Raw genomic sequence first — 17303 nt, 5'->3', positions numbered from 1 at the left:
CTCAAACAGAGTGAAGTAATTAAAATAAAAGCACACACACACAAGTAATTTACCGAAAGAATCAGACCAGCCACACGGGAATTTGAGAAAAGCATAATCTGCTTTATTTTTTTTAATTTTTTTTTATTTAAATAAGGAGAATTCTTTCATATGGAAAGAGCTAATACAATCACATATTTGAAAGGAGAAACAATAGGTACTGAAACGAGGAGAAAAGGGGCGATAAAGAGTGTGCCGCAACTGGCCTGGTGATGCCGTGATTCGAGTTCCGGTCCAAGGAAAAGTTCCCAAAAAATATATATATATAAACAGGTTGCACGTTACACAATTATCCATCGTCTGCCCTTTCAAATATCTGGTCTACATGAATAGACAAAGAGAGGAAAGGCCAAAAAAAAAAAAGATGTCCTATACAGGTCATGAGGTTAAAAGCTTTAAGGAGTACAATATCCCCTTGAGAAGACAAGGATTTACAGAGAACCAGAGGGATTCCAGCTAAGGACAACGCCTCAAGACATGCTAAGGGGGAGTGCCTCACTGCTGCTAGTCCCCTAAGGAAGGGGCTGCGTTGCGGCTGCAGCCATCCCGAGGAGCCGGGGACAGGCCTTCTGCCCCAATGGGGTGGCTGTGACCACAAAGAATATCTGGTGGTCTTCGGGTTAAAATAAAGAACAAAGGGGTTGGAGTACTGCTGTTTCTTGTCAGCAGTTCCACTGCTTGGGCAAAACGCACCTTTTCCATCGATGGGCCACAAACTAAGTGTATCCTGATGCCTGCTGTAAATTCTCATTCACAAATGCATCTTATGAGGAAATCTGGGCTGCTGTACGTCAAAAATAACCCCTGCTACAAGGGATTAACCTGTGCTGAACCAGCCAGAAGCAAAACAGAAGGTTAAAACGCAACAGAACGAGATCCTGGCATGCAGCGGTGCTTGGAAGTGAAGAGCAGCCTGTCAAGAGGTGAGCAAAAATGCTAGGCTTGGGGGTTTTAATATATACCTATAAATACACAGGAACCACAGGGCAACTTGTAGCTTTGCAGCATTCTTGCAAGGAGACTGTTAAACGGAGTGCCTCTGCATGAACACAGACATGCATGGGAGTCCAATGGGCTGCAAACACATTCAGAGTCACTGACGACTGCAGAGTGGCACAGGGCAGAGCCAGGATGGAAGATCAACAAGCATACCTGTTTCACTGGTGACTGTGCTGCTTCCACTTATTTAAAAACGTACAAAGTGGCTTTTTTTTTTTTTTTTTTAATTTTCTCCTTTATTTTTTAGTATATTTTGTTTTTCCAAATTAAGAGCTAAAAGAGGGCTGGAGAGGAAAGCAGCACTGAATGCAGCTGCTAGGCCATGAATCACTGTGTATGAGAACCAATTATACACGTGCTTCAGACCTTCAGCTGAACAAAAAGCACCAAAGTCAGCCTCTGAATAGTTCTGCTTCACCCACTGCTGCTGGAAGCATGGATTCCACCTCTCCCTCCCACTGCACCTTTCCTAGCAGAGGGAGCCTGCAATTTGGTAGCTGATTTCCAGTCAAAGCAAAAGCAACTCACAAAGGAATAAATCATTAAGGCCCAACCCTTCAGCAATGGAGATGGCAAGCAAAGTATCCCCTTAGAAACCATATCCACGCTCTATGCATCTCCATTCTTCTCTTCCCCAAGCTGAACTCCCATCAGCATACCAGCAGCCTTGGCATTTCTGCATCAAGGATCAGAGGCTTTCCTTTTGACTCGAGAGCACCACAAACTGCACTAACCTTGCACTAGCTTTAAACAAACAAAAAAATCTATGCCAGAAAGGAAGGATATTGCACTGTAGAAATATGGGCTCTGAAACTGCTTTCCATCACACAAAACTCCATTAAGTGAAAGAGTCTTGCCAACTGCAGCTGACAGTCACGCAATGGTGAGGAATGGAATGAAGCTCACATGCATTTCTTGGCCTTTCCTGCACAGAATAATTCAGACATAATATATAAATAGAGCAGTGAAACAATTACTTTTTCACCTAGACCTACAACATCAAATACGTATAAATAAATTCTAGTGTTTTATTCTGTTGGGGGAAGGAATGGAGGGGTTAAAAGAGAAAGAAGGGTGATCTTTTTCAACAGGAAGTATTGTAGTTCTGATGGCATTTACATCCGAAGGACTGCAAGAACTTGTGTCTAGCAATAACCCAGTTTCTCCAACACATTTGACCATTTTAAAGTCATACAGGTGGGAGGAAAGAGGTTAGTGTCTTTGTAAAGCTTACGTAGTGTTTCTAGGGTAGGAAAGAGATGTGCAGGGGGGGCTTGGGTAAGTCTCTTTAGCCATTACAGTTAGATTCTGAGCTATTATTAGCTAGGGCCAGCTGGGCAGAAGGATAACAATGAAAAAAAAAAGAAAACCCAGACAATCCTCTTGTTCATGAATTCCAAGGAAGAAATAGAAAGGAGGCTGGGATGTCCTACTGGTGGAGCAATCTTTGGAAAACACTGGGAGCAGGACAAGCAGATGAGGATGCAGGTCTGGGAGATGGCTGAAGGCTGGGGAAAAATTTCTCACTACATCTCCAACCCTGTACTTGGATGAGGGTACTAGAGAGATGCTGGCACACTCTGAAGTCAAAAATTCATAAAACATGAGGGGAAAAAGGGGGCTTTTTTTTTTCTTAGAAGTACCATCCTATCCCTTTCCCTTTGGGTTCTCTCTGCCACAGTCAATGGGGACACCTGTGGAGAGGGGACATTACTATGTCTAAGTTAGTTTACATTTCTAAGCTCTTTAAAGCTACTGTATAAAACACTTATTTATACTTAGCTTAAAACTTCAAATGCATCCCTAGAAAGTTATGAAGGATCTTGCCCAAAACACGGGGCAGGGGGAATAAAGCAAACAGAGAAACAAGAACACCTTTCAGATCCCTTCCCAAATACATTCTTTGTTCAAAGCATCTTCTTTGGAACCACCACCAAACGACTTGCTGCCACCCAGCAGAGGCAGACAGCACAGCCAGTTAGCAAGCTGTCATCTCCTGCAGAAATGGTTTCTTTCCCTCACTTCAGAGTGACCAGCCCACTTTACGTTTTGAAAGAGCTAAACAAGACAAACCAAGGTAGCTGAAAGTAGCAAGTTTACTTAAGACTACCATCAGCTGAAGGACTCCATGCACTTCCAGGAACCTGGAAGTCCGTTCTAAAAATCTACATACACACGCACACACACACACACACACAAATCAAAACCAAACAACCACAGAAATAAAAGCCAACCCCTTCCCACTGGGACCTTCCTTCCATAGATCATCAAACACTGGTGGGGAAGTGTGAAGTGATGGTAACTGTACACGCACTACAAGCAACTGCACTGATGCTTTGCTGTTCATCTGGGGAAGGACGAGTAAAAGGATGATTCCAAACTGCCTTTGTAACATGCATTTCCAACACAAAAAAAGGAGGTTCCAAGTGTGCTAAAACGGCTGCCTTGCAGAGGGGCTCCCTTCACGATGTGTTTCTACATTGATTTTACAAAAGGCTGTTGAGTTAGAGGGACACAAAGCAAGACTTAGGGAAAAGGGAGAAGAGCAAAGCTTAGGAGAGCAGCCCCAAGGGATGAACACAAGATAGAACAAGTCCCAGGAGACAGGAAGAATTAGAGCGGCCAAGGTAGGGAGTGTAAGAGAGCATCACAACTACAAAAAGTAGTCTATACAGACCCGTTGGCTCTGGCCAACTCTTCTGATGGATGTGTGGTGAGGAGAGTTTACATTTCATAAATCTATGATTTACATTTTATTGTGTGTTTGGCAGTCACTAAAAAATCCCAAACCCACAAAACCACCAACCAACCAAATCCCCCTAAGATCCAGATGAGTTTGCAACAGAAATTTGGAGGTTTTTTTGCTTAAAACAAAAATGCCACATTTTTGTTGTGCACAAGCACCCCAAAGCTACAATTAACATGGTGCAAGTCTCAATATTAATGCACTGATCTACTATATACCTTTAGTACACATTTACTTTTAATGCAAGCACTGCTTCTAGCTTAAAACAAGGATATTGAAAAATTAATGAATGCCATAACTGTCCCGTATTTTTAAAATCAAATAACCTGAAAGGCTACATCATCTGGGGAAATATACCCAAACAAACTCAATTTAGAAGAGTCATGATTCTCAACATAGCACAGAACCATATATAAAACAAAGCAGAGTTTTGTCAGAACATAATTTGAGCAGGAGGGAATTCTTTTTGGAAAGGAATGAGGAAAACAGAAAGAAGGGGTGGGGAAAATGAGAGAACATATAAAAGTTCTGCTATAAACAAAGATATAGCATTTCTGTAAAAACCTCAGCTGCCTTTAAAATGAAAAACCTCAAACTAACCCCTCTCCCCCAGTTGCCACTCTGCTGAGACAGAAGTAGGGAAGGAGAAGGATGCGATTTGCCAAGTGAGCGATCACAGCTACCTGTGGATGGGGCATGGAGGGGGGGGGGGGGGGATAAAAATAAAAAACAAATGGCTCGAGCCACTTAAGAAGTCACAAGGTTGGTTTTAAAGCAAGCAGGTCAATGTCATATCCACTGCTTCAAACTGCTTTGTCGGGAGACAGGCTTGGATGATGTTGCTGTAGTCAGTCTATGTGGGGCAGGGAGATCATCTGGCAATTTTCAGGAGATCCAGTGGGGTCCAGTCTAAGCTGCAGGGCCTCTCAGGCAGCAGGACCAGGCGGGCATCAGAGGTGCTCCTAGGCCTTGCTTTCCTCCACTTTGACTGCCTGAGGTTTGATTGCTCCTGTGCGCACTGGCTTCATCTGGTTTGTGGAGGCTGTTTCTTGCAGCTTTACTGCTCCCAAGTTGGCTTTATTCTCATCCACCCGCTGCTTTGCCTTTTGACATACAATAACAAAGCATTAGCTAGCACAGACTCTTCTAGGCAGATATAAAAACCAAATTGTGACCATCATTCACGCAAGACATCAAATTTGGTCCAAAATCCAGGTATTTCTTCTCTTCCAGCACACTGCTGTCCTAAAACACCCCACATAAGGATCTTGAAGTGTTTCACATGCCTCGCAATACAAATAACCCACAAAAACTCAACAACAAACAACAGAGACGCTGTAAAACAGGTAATCCTCTAATCTCCCCTGACTTTCAAATCACACAAACATTACTCTTGGACTCATTATAACGCCTACCCACTCACTCCCCCTTCAGGCAAAGTAAGAGCTCCCAAATTACACCAGCCTTTCTGACACCCTTAAAAGTCCAAGGCGTAAGCATGACAGTGTATAAGGGCAGACACTGCTGGGTCAAAGTACTGATGTACGCTACCTGCTGCACATAGTGTCCTTGCACAGAGCCCATACTAACTGCTGTTCCAGATGGCTTCCCACTTGGGCTGGCAGAGCTAGGCCTGGAAATCGAAGAGTCGACAATATTCATGGAGTAAATTCTACAATGGAATGAGAACCTTATTCATGTGTGAAAGAAAAAACAGACAGCAGAAAGCAGCAATTGACAGGGAATGAGCCTGTGCTGTGCGCATCAGCGAGCTCCCCAGCCCAAAAGACAACACATGGATTGGTTAGGAGAAAAAAGGCTCAATGACGTGAAGGTCTGGTATGTCTAGACATGAGCACCACTCATCTTGAGAGCACCATGCTGGAAATTAAAAAGCCTACTCAATGAGCCTCAAATTTTCCACCTTAGCAAGGAACACAAAAGCACACACCAGTTCTAAGTTGTCTTTACGACTCAGTTAACAAGTAAGTTCATGCACGTCCCACAGGCATAAAGGGCCAAGACAGATACACACTGGTCCACACCCAAAACTGAAAGCCATGATCATGCATTTTGATACACGTATTTGGACTATAGTGAGCACATTCTACATGTGAAAACCCAAGTGTATCTTGTACAGGGATGATGCATGCACCATGTCACTGAATGGGGAACACTACTTCTTCCCCATTCAGACTACAGAGAGTTTAAGTTCCATACACGCGTTACCTGTACGTATGTGGTGATGGTACAGACCCTCCAGAGGACATACTCTGTTTACCATCAGAGAAATGAAACCCTTTCATTTCCATCTGGGAGGACTACAAAGGAAAACGAGCAAGAGTATCATCTTTGCATCCACAAATCACTTACTACTTCAGATAAACACTTAAGGCACATCTTTGCCCTTCTACCCATTGTGCCCATTAAAAGAAGAAACATTGTTCAGGCGAAGAGAGTGAGGCTTGTAAGTGACATAATCTGCTTGTATTAAAGCAACAAGCCAGCAGCACAAGAAAACACAGGACCTGTGCTTTCTCTCCCCTATAATAGTAGACAAACTTATGATATGAATCCATCAAAGCAGACATGACATGAATATACCTACTCAAATGGACAAGCTTCACAACAGTGTGAAATATCTGGGCAGTATTCCAACTGTGTCTGGAGCTCACCACCCCTCAAGCACTCTGGGGAAACCTGTGTAAACATGTAATAAAACTGGAGACTCCAAACTGGATCAAAGCAGGATGTGGCTCCCTGGAAACAGAATGATGACCAGCAGCAAAACCTGACAAACTGCTGGCCTGCTCTTTGGAGATGAGGGCAAAAGGGTTCCTTCATTTGAACACCAATCCTTGGCTTTGTTATTTAAGGATCCAAATAAGCCAGTCTCCCCTTTAACAACCAGTATCAAGGAGTGAGACTTCAATGCAGGACAGGTTAACCAATGCCAAGGTGAGCACGCAGGAGTTAATCCTTACCTCCCTGCTGGTAGCAAGAACAGAAGGCTGGGATCCAGGAGGGAGGATTCTTCGGGGAGCTCCTACAGGCAGGTTTTGCCCCTGAGGAAGCTGGATGGACTGTGGTAGAATCAGGGGCTGCTGGCCAGAGCCATAGCGGGGCAGAGGAAGCTGAGAGCCAGGCACAGGCATCGTTAGCTGAGTGATAAGGACATGTAGTTAACTTCATGGTGTTAACAGGCTGCTGTTTGAGACTCTGTCTCCTAATACCCTGAACACACAGCATTACTAAAAGGAAGCTCACAAACCATGCAGTGTGGCACAGAATGTATGCAAATCAACGTAACAGAGGGACTTCCACATTGAAATGCATGTTCTGGCAGTGCTGCCAACACCCTCTCAGCTGGGCTTTTAACACGGCACTGATTTAACAGGACTGCACTCAGACACAGGGCTTTCCTCCTTGCCTAAAGCCTTCTCCCAGTTTTTCAGTCTTCCTCATGGTCACTGCATGGGGTCATTTTCTCTTGGTATGATGGCAGCATCAGGCAGTTCAGTGTTCAGTGTTTTATTTGCAGTTTTGATGCCCAGACCAGGAAGTCTGCTACACTTTCAAGCCAAAGCATTTCAAGGACTGAACCTCTACAGAAAGTGATAGCAACCTCAGCTCTGTGTTCTGCACTGAGCTTCAAACTGGTGATGGTAATAATTAAGAGAAATCTTGAAACATATAGCTCAGGACTCGTGTTCCCTCTAATTCATCTGGCAGTCCTCACAAATGCTGGAATTGGGAGGTTCTATGACAACACTTTGTAATAAATAAAAACCAACTAATAAATAATCTAAGGCTGGCAAGAGACCAAGCTGCTAGCTTATGACAGACAAAGCATTTCTTCAGGTATTTACTTTGCCAGTATACTCTGCATCTTCCTCAGCTAAATTACTTTCAGGATTAACTCTATGTCAGTTACAACACAAAAATCCCTCTTTAAACAGAACAAATAAACCTTAACACGTTGCACAAAATAAATGAGTTTAATAAAAGTATCAAACTTCTCCAGAGAATCAAACATGTGTCCACAAGTACAGCTATGCTCACAGGAGGATTCAATGTCTTTATCTGAACCACGCTTTACAAAAGCTTTCTCACACAGTGAAATTCTTGTTAAGATGCTGCCAAACAGATCAGCAGAAGTTGTAAATAAGACCTGCATAAGAAATGAATTGAGAAGATAGATGAACATTTAATAAAAGGTTTTAGTTACCCTGGAAGCAGAGTTAAATCTGGAGGCGGTTGGGATTTGGCTCTCAGAAGGAGGTACTTTTAGTACAACCACTGCTTTATGGCTTCCTACGCATGAAGCACTGCAAGGTTTGATCTGCATTAAACGTCTATATTGAGGGCGAGGACTTCAGAGTTAGAAAATGACATCTCAGCAGGGATAGACAATTAGCAAGCATCTCATTAAATAAGGTGCTGCATGTTTGAAACAATGGCTCACAGAACAAAGTCTCTCGGGGAAACCTTTTGCCTCTTTACAAAGAGCTCAGTTCACACAAACACATAACTCAGCACAAATAGTAGGTTCAACCCAGCCTCAGAAACAAGTGGCTGTGAAAAAGCCTGTACACGGGGAGTGGCTCATGAGCCCTGCTCCTAACCTGCGTAAGCTGAGAGTCCATCATCTGGGAGGCTCCCATGCCAGCCGCCTGGTTTATCTGGCCTTCATAAACCAGTGTCTGGCTTCCATTCATGGGCTGGTAGGGGGACCCAGACTGGGTTTTCACCACCTCTAAGGGCTGCATGCCTGGGAAGGCGGAATACGGAGGCTTCAGAGCTGTGCCTCCTGTCAGGACCATGGTGCTGGGTTGAGACAGACTGGGGTGCATATACACCTGAGACCTGGAGAAGAAAAACATGCTCAAGTCATTACATAGAAAACCTTTGGAGACTGTACACACACACCTCCTGCCAAACTGTATCTGGCCTGCAATCAGTTCTCAGATTCTCCTAAACTGACAGCTTAGAAATAAGCTGTGATGCCACCTTCCATTTTAGTAACAGGGTGATTTTTCTTTTTTTACTTCCACTTTTAAGCCCTTACAACCATGTCCTCTTGCTGCAGAAATAGTCAACAGAATGACAAAGTTTATGTTTTGATATCCTGCACAATAAGCTCTGGATTAGTAGTTAAGAGAGGATTCAGGTTACTGGAAGTCTACAGCAGTTTTATAAAGCAAGAAAGAATCAGAAGTTAAAGATTCAAACAGCTCTAGCAATTTTTAGTCCAAAGTGCAGGCATTTATTCTGTTCTTGTCAGTTTGTACCTAAGGAACAGAGTAATTTCATTTCATTATCCTGGTACTCAGATCTGATTAAACCCTTTGTCTTGTAAAGCAAATACAGTAAGCTGTAAGTTCTGTGTTCTTCACTAGTTAAGCCTGTTTGCTAGCCCACAAAACTCCTCTTTCTGCATCGTTTCCAAGATTTGCCTCCTGCTTTAAGAGGGTAGGCAGTACAACTGAGTAACTTTCCAAGGACAGTCTTTCCTAATGTCCTGCAAAGCAACATATGCCCCAATACTCTTGCTCTCCACCCCAACAGTGTTACTAGGAGCACATCAACAAAGGGGGAAGAGAAGATGAGCACAGAGTATCTGATCAATGTGCATCGGCATCAGGAACAGATGAAATCAAACCATGAGGAAATAAAAGCTGGAAGCAGTTACCTGAAGGGCTGAATGGAACTGTACATCTCCTGGGACTGGGAAACCGGCAGACCACCCCTCAGCCCAAGCTGAGCTTGGGCCTGTAAGGATGTGTGGAGGGAAATGGGAATCTGTTGAGCAGCAGCAGCCTGCAGAAGAGATTAAGATGATTGAGAGGTGCAAGAGGAGCCAGAAACTCTCCCAGGCTGTTAAAAAATCCATCAGTTTCCTCCACGAATCAATCTGCCATGACACTGCACCTTTACCCAGCCCCTGCATCATTCCACAGCCCAGCAGCACACTGGCAGGAGCACCCAAGAGGAAAGACTGATGCCTGCAAGAGGCATTTGATGGACACATACAGGGACCAACGTGCTTCCCACACAGAATACACACTGACAATCCCAGTTCTCGTTTACAAAGGCTAGTGAAATTGCTCATAAGTACTGACTGGCTGTGGAATTTACTTTACTTCACACAGGCACCTCAGCATCTGCTTCAGTTAAACACAACCAAAAGGCACTGGTATAAAAGTGGAAAACCCCTCAATTCCCTCTCTTCAGTGTCATTAACCTGTGATATCCACTGGGAAGCAGCATCCAAGGAATATTAAAGGAGCCACATCTAAGCTCTTCTGGGCTACCAGAGATAAATGACTCCTAGTTTTCTTAAATGCCACCCTGAAGACTCCTTGAGAAACCACTACCTGGTTGTTTCTGCCTCACCTGTTGGTAGCTTTGCTGCTGAGGTATCGTCTGAGGGACCAGGCGGGGCTGACTTGCAAACACATGGCCATCCAGATACAGGGGTGGAATATGGTTACCTAAACATGAGAAGGCTGGGTGTAAATTCAAGGTACAGATACAGACACAGTGCACTGCAGAGACCTGCAGGTCGAGATTATTTCCTACCCCTCAGCAACCAGCTCAGCAAGTCAACACAAACATAGTGCCCATTCCAAAGAGCCTACAGAGCTCATAAATCCACGTACCAAAGCCAGCAGCCTGCTTACAGTAGTTCTCTTGCTGTGAATTAATCATACCTTTCTGGAAGAGGCTAAATGTAAACCCAGGTTTCCCACCTCCACAAAAGAGTCAGAAACAGTAACAGTCCAGGAACTGGTGAACTGTACTCCAAACTCTTCCTAAATGCCAGAAGCCTGCTCTGCAATCATCTCATCTTTGCAGCTACAAGGCACAGAAAGAGCAAATATGGCATTGAGACCTTCACACAAGAGATCTAAAAGCCATATTCACCCCAAAGGTGGCACCGGTTAGAAGTGCTGTGCCACTCTTATGGCTCTGTATGGATCTGAACCACGGGATTTACAAGCAAAATGAGGGTGAGCAGGGAAGGAAATCACCTGACTTGGAACAATCTGTTTTCCAAGCAGAAGCTAGTAACAGACTCACTAGAGTGGTCCACTCGCTATCACTTCTGTTCAGCATATTCCCCTCTGTTCTTGAACGGAGGAATGAAAAGGGTAGTGCACACATGAGAGGTCCGTTGGGACCCAGAAGTCAGAGAAACAAAGTACATTTCCTTTTTCTAGATGCTCTCCCTAATTACACACAATATGTAACACAACTGAGCCCAAGCTTTGCTTCTAACTCAAAGACAGCAACACCTTCCCACCTCCCAGAGCTCTGCAAACTACAAGCAAGTTGTTATCACACACAAAGAGCAGAAGGCGCTCAGAACCTCTGCCTTAAATAGCAAAATGAGCAGAGGAATGAATGGTTGATATTGGGACTGTTGAAATCTTTCAGCCACATGTTTCTTCACTTCCCTCCTGTTCTATTGAACACACAGTGAAGGGTAAGCTAGACCCTGAGACATCAGACTTGCTCCTACACAGGGAATGTCATCCTTGTGCTAAATTTACACCAGTTACACTCAAGTGACATTCTTCGAAGTGGGGCGACTTCCCTCTTTCTGTCTTGACTGAATTGCTGTTAAGAATCTATTAAATACCAGTCAGTTAACTTTATACATAAGCTCTTCTCACCATGCCTCTCATCTACTAGAATCAGATGATTCCTAAATACCAACCAGACAATGCAAATACTGCTGCCACAGTTTGCAGGTACCTGGAATAGATGCAGAAGGTGCTACAGATGCCACAGGCATAGGAGGCATGGAAACTCCACCGAAAGAGCTGTAGCTGACACCGTTGGAAGCTCCAACACTGGAAGGAGGCTGGATGCCTGAGCCTGCGCCTCCCGGGGAGTTCTGTTCTGGTAAACTAGGAGAGTTTTCCCAAGCTTTACGAGCAGACTCCATCTACGGAAATGAAGGACAATAACTACAGACAGTTCAAACGGGGAGGACAATACTGAAGCCATGAGTTCCTCATCTATGACCTGTTGGTTCAAATTCAGTCTAGATGTAGTGGAAAGCTGGCAGGTCTCAGGTCATGGGGTTTCACAGCAATTTCCAATGGGCAAGCATCCTTCACAAACACTCAACCCCTACTTGGTATCTGCTGAGCTTTCTGGGTTTAGTGGTGTTTCTTGTCTATTTTGGGTTTTTTCTGTTGATGCTGTTTGGGTTTGGGGTTTTTTGGGATGGGGTTGTTTGTTTTGTTTGGGTTTTGTTTCTTTTTTTTTTTCCTTCTTTAGACCATCAGGCACCTAGGATACCTGACCAACCATTTTCCCCAGCTACTGAAACAGCAGGAAAGCTCTGTTGCAGTTCTCTACAAGTGCCAAGGACTTCAGCATCCAGGACTGTTGCTGTAGTCAGCATATGCACACTTTTACTGGAGCTAATTAAAGATTTAGCAGTACCTAATAAAACACTCTGGGAAAGATCTCTCCATCCTACATACCCTGGCCATGGAAACATGGTATCCACACCCAGGACAACCACACATGCCAGCTTGCTTACCTTAAGAGTGAGATCTGCAGTGGGGAAGGACATTGGGTTGAGGCCAATGCAACGCTGAAGGTGATGATCTCTTCGCAGAATGGGAATGGACTGCGTTAACCCTGCCTGAGGGGAGATGGGTCAATGGTGAGTACTTTATAACTCTCATGAGAAAGTCATAAGCTACCAGCTAGCAACTCCAGTACACCTCAAAGGATTTAATCCTCAGCGGTACTGCAGGAGTTAAGTACCACATTCGACTGTGATCCATTCTGCTGTTGGAATAAATGAAGCTTTGGTTATGTGCAGTGACGCCCTCTCTGTCAAGTTACACCAGCTTCTACTTAAGCATCAATCGGACTCAATAACTTCATTTTGCACAAGTTCCTCCACCTGTCCCGTATTTGGAATACACCTAAATTTTGGACAAAACCTCTTTTTGAAAGAGCACTTCTGAAAAAACACCCTTTTAGACAAATCTCCAAAATCAAAGAGACAACAAACTTGAAGACATTTCAAAGAAGCTTTGCGAGTTTCTCATACTGCCAAGCACAGCTGAGCTACAAGCTGGGCTTTCAGTGTGCTCACTCTTTCATATATAACAATGAGATACCCAGGTGTCTGGAATAAGCTGGGAAACCTCCAAAAGGGCCTAACTAAAGTTACACTTCTCTGCCTTGCTGTGGCAGAATAGACCTTCCGAGGATGCTGGCAATCCGGAGCTAAAAACACCACTATCTGTACAACTTCCATTACCAACACTCTTGTGTCTCATGGGAGGAAGCTGGTGACCTCAGACATACCTCTTGCTTTACACAAGTCACAGTGATAATGGGGTTGCTCTCTATACCCCTTCTGAGTGAGCAATGCTCCTCTTACCAATGTACCTCGAGGGCACAGATTTCCATTATGGGTTTTAGTCACATGTGCAGCCTAAGCATTAAGTGGGAAATCAACTGCAAAGAAATACACTTGCTCTCTTTGGAGCGAGGTTTAACCAAGGAGTATCTCCAATGAATCAGTGCCAAAAGAAATACTTACATTACTGGCCAAGGCATCCTGCAATTTGGTGACAGGGTTAGCTGCAGTGCCAGAGGCAGAACCAGGTGGCAAGCTGAAATCAGAATCCTGAAAGAGTAAAATATACAAAATTCAAATCCAGGTTCAAGGGCCACTCATCTGCTTCTCATGGTTAATGACTCTAGCCTGAATCACGACACTAGACACTAAAGACTGCTCTCCTGTCAGACTTGCTGGAAGAGAACAAGACGACATTTCTCAGCACTGAGCAGCAGGCAACCCCCAGAGGCACACAAAGGCTTAGATGACCGTAATTTTGTCCCTCACCTCTGTTACCACCCCAGCTGGTCCTTGGGACAGTATTTCCAAGTGGATATTACATGTTTGCCGAGACATCTTGAGTACCTGGTTTGTGTCAGTAATGAAATCTAAGGCAAATCTACAGCTGGAAGCTTCCTCCAAATCATCCTTCTGCCCCAAACCACCTTTCCTATTTCAACAAGCTCAAATCACCAAGAAGATGCAATTAAATTCAATCCTCACTTTAGGATTTACTCCAAATTCAATGGGTGGCACAGGAAGTACAGAATCCACGTGAATTTCTACCCCGTTAACAGGGGGAATATTGCCTTCCAGCCGTTCCGTTCCCTCCGAACCCTTTCTGTTTTTCAGGGAGCGTTCGTTGCCGATTGGTCCAGGCTTGTGTTCCTTGTTCTGTCCTGAGCCTTGATCTGAATCCTTAACAGGAAAGCAAAGAGGCTGAGACACAAAGACTGAATAAGCCAATCTCAAGCCTTAAAAATGCTATTAAGAACAACACAACCACTTCACAGGGTCTCCCACTATGAGCTCTGGCTTGGCTGCAAATCCAGATTACCTTTTTATCAGATTGCTTCTGCACTTGCTCCTTCTGGCAGTCAGGCTTTGCGTCCACCAGGCCAGCCCCATTCATCTCCTCTGGTTTGAGGGTGCCATATGGAGAACTGCGCTGAGAGGAGGTAGCGGAGGATTCCCGAGACTCCGCGCTCAAGTCAATGCCACTATCCCCCTGGCTGCCTTTAAAACCCTGCTATGCAAAGCACGAAATGTGTTAAAGCCCCAGACTCCAACCCAGCTCCACAAAGGAGGGAAAAAAAAACAATCCCAGAAAACAGCAAGACCATGTCCCTTTTCAAATCGCATTCTCAGTTAACTGCAAAGGATTTGGGGATCCCTTGGCTGCTGCTTCAGCTCTAAGCAACCCTGAGACAGGATAAACCAATGCACCAAATGGACTGTGGCTTTAGAATAAGCAAGAAGTGATGAACATCGAAACTAGGCTGAGATTGCCAAGCTCATTTCACTTGTGACCCAAACCAGATTTGAACTCTGGTCTCCAGAGGTGAAGAATTAAGGAACCTCCTCCACCCTCCCTACAGTAAGGCTACAGCTACACACTGCTCACGGGCAGAGGCACGCAGACATGATCTACAGGACTCCACCACACTCTGTGTCCAGCTAGGAGCATAACCTACCAGATGGTTACTCTAGATTTACATCCGCACAGAACACCTCTACGTCAAGATTTGAGCAGCATCAAGCTCAAATTAGAACCGCAAAGGGACAGTTTAAAATTGCAAAAGCAGAGCTGAGACTTGCTAAGCACAGATGGAGCAATGAGAAGCATAAGCCACCTATGTTAACTTTACACACAAAATACCTGAATGGCACATCAGGTGCCACTTACTTACCTCAGTGGTGCTAGATTCAGTACCATTAAAGGTATTTACAGGTTTGTTCCAGGAATCGCTGCCAGGAGACTGAACAGAAAGTGCTGGAAGAAAACAAGAGGGCAGGGTTCAGCTGTTTGTAACACAACTATGAGCACACCTGGTACACTGTGCATGCTACACTATGAATGTTCCACTTCTAGACACGAGATACTCTCCCCACCTCAGAAAGCCAGTGTTGCCTGACCAGCTGAGATGTGAAGGGGCACAAAGAATACAGGGTATGGAGAGCAAAGAGACTTCTTAGGGAACACGGAAACAGTAAAGGAAGAAAGGGCAGAGACAGAAACAAGGAAGGCAACAGCTGTTCAGTGTCACAGAATGAGAAAACAGAGGAAGATGAAATAAGAAAATGGGTGAAGCAGATGCAGCCCAACAAGCTAGAAAATGCTATGTAATAGGTTCTTAATGTTACATGATGACTCAAGAAATAGACTAGGAGACTGACATGGTCAACAACAGGAGGTGGATGGCTGAACAGCACAGTATGAACAGATGCTACTCTAGATGTCTGCTAGCTCCCCTCCCACTCCCACTAGCATCATGCTCTTAAGCACAGACACCCTGTCCTTCCTGTACATACCAAAGGATTACTCAGCTTTCTGAACACTTCAGAAGTACTCCATTTCCTAAACTTACCTGGGCTGTTGCTCTCCCAGATCTCTGTGCCCAGGCTGTTTCCAGACACTGCTACATCACCCTGCTCCAAGCACAAGCTGTTCTGCTTCTTGGCAAACCGAGGAGGAATGCGAGACTGAAGGACACGGGCCTTAGCTGGTGCCTGAAACAGAAAAGGCACAGCCTGCAAGACCTGTTCCTGCACTGAGCTAATACAGCTTGCTCCTGGCAAGTTCAAACCATGCATTTCTATATGCTGCAATAAGAAAAGCCCCCAACTCATCTCATAGAACCATACAAAGTAATTCTGATATGCAAACCTCTTTCTTTTAAATGGACCCTGTGGCTACTGGGAGGTTCTCCCAGTACAACAAGGCAGTGAAAAAAGCTGCCTCCAGCAGCATGAGATTTTTTGGGGGAGAAGAGGTAGAGGAATGGGATACAAAGCAAAACACTTTGTGGGCCCTGTTCCTCCGACTGCAGTCCAACAATGTATCAGGTTAAGCTTTTTCTGCCCCCCACTCCTCACCTGAGCAGCCTGTTCCTTTTTCCTTCGCTCTTCTTCCAGCAAGCGACGCTGCTTCTTAGTAAGAACCTCAATGAAGCCTTCACCTGCCATAGAACCTACTTCATTCTCTTCTGCTGTGTTCGATACCCGACTATCGATGATGGTACCTGAACAAAGCACATACAGGGAAAAAACAGTGCATTTGTATATGCAGATAAAGCTTTAAAACTGCAATAACAAAGAGTGCATTTCAAACAGAATCCATGCTACAGGTAAGCAAGTTCAGCCAGCAGCACTGCAGAGCTCAAGTTCCCCACTCTGGATGCTCTCTTAATTTCCTTCACACTATATAAGGTATTTTGGGCTTGCAATTTAGCATCTTGGATAGAAATACAGAAATATTCTCCCTAAAACCTGCTTTTCTATAGAACAAACATTAAAGAGACTGTTAGATCGGGCTGAAAAGTTTGGGTTTAAAATTGAAAGCCATCTTTTGTCTTTCATGTTTTCCTTATTTAGATACACTGGAATTTTCTTGTTAGTGTAAATAAATGGAAAAAAACTAGCCTGATACTTAAAATGACACTGGATGGAATGAGTCTGTCTTGAAGTTGTGTTATCCCTTTAAAGAAACAAATCAGTAGAGACACTCACTTCCATAACTCAGTTCAAACTGTGACAAGGCCTCTCCCTTCTCACTTGCTCTTTGCACAGTGGATTTGGGCTCCTTCTCTGCCTTTTTACCTGGCCCCTCAGCACACTCCGAGTTGGCATGGGAGGCCCTATCCAAGCTGTAAATGGAGTGGCTGCTCCCACCACTGGTGTTGCCAAGGCCCCCTCCTTCTTCTGGAGACCTATAAGGAAAGAAGGGAAAGGAATTAGATTTGTCCCTACAAGCCGAGTAAATGTACCAAGAGGAAAACACATGGGCTGTATTTTCTTTACCAGTTTTCTAATCACACCTCATCCTTTCCCAGCCTTTGGCCAACTGAAGCAGATGTTAAAATTCTGAGCATGCAGCCCATTACAAAGATGTTACTGGAGATGTGGGATGGAAGCAGAATA

The 17303-nt window shown here is 44.5% G+C and overlaps 1 protein-coding gene across 14 annotated transcripts in view; it reads right to left on the bottom strand.

Annotated features, from left to right (window-relative positions):
* Nucleotides 1-4070: 4070 nt before the first annotated feature.
* Nucleotides 4071-17303, bottom strand: part of PRRC2B (proline rich coiled-coil 2B) — a 44382-nt gene continuing 31149 nt past the window's right edge. For 6 of the 14 annotated variants that reach the window (XM_057401562.1, XM_057401565.1, XM_057401561.1 and 3 more), the window contains exons 17-32: nt 16893-17092; nt 16260-16405; nt 15752-15893; nt 15074-15156; nt 14221-14412; nt 13887-14081; nt 13365-13451; nt 12345-12449; nt 11546-11738; nt 10181-10278; nt 9477-9604; nt 8410-8650; nt 6769-6945; nt 6014-6105; nt 5336-5456; nt 4071-4887 (exon numbers count right to left, since the gene is read on the bottom strand). In XM_057401562.1, the coding sequence (XP_057257545.1) occupies nt 4747-4887; nt 5336-5456; nt 6014-6105; nt 6769-6945; nt 8410-8650; nt 9477-9604; nt 10181-10278; nt 11546-11738; nt 12345-12449; nt 13365-13451; nt 13887-14081; nt 14221-14412; nt 15074-15156; nt 15752-15893; nt 16260-16405; nt 16893-17092 (2341 nt within the window). In that variant the 3' untranslated portion in view covers nt 4071-4746. The other 8 variants (XM_057401570.1, XM_057401572.1, XM_057401567.1 and 5 more) reach the window with 5 other exon arrangements.

The sequence above is a fragment of the Pezoporus wallicus genome, unplaced genomic scaffold (assembly GCF_028554395.1).
Source record: "Pezoporus wallicus isolate ANWC-B61680 ecotype Strahan unplaced genomic scaffold, APGP_CSIRO_Pwel_v1 contig_8013, whole genome shotgun sequence".
NCBI classification, from domain to species: Eukaryota; Metazoa; Chordata; class Aves; order Psittaciformes; family Psittacidae; genus Pezoporus; species Pezoporus wallicus.
Note: the sequence above shows the minus strand (reverse complement) of the source record. Positions and strands in the feature narration are given on the sequence as shown.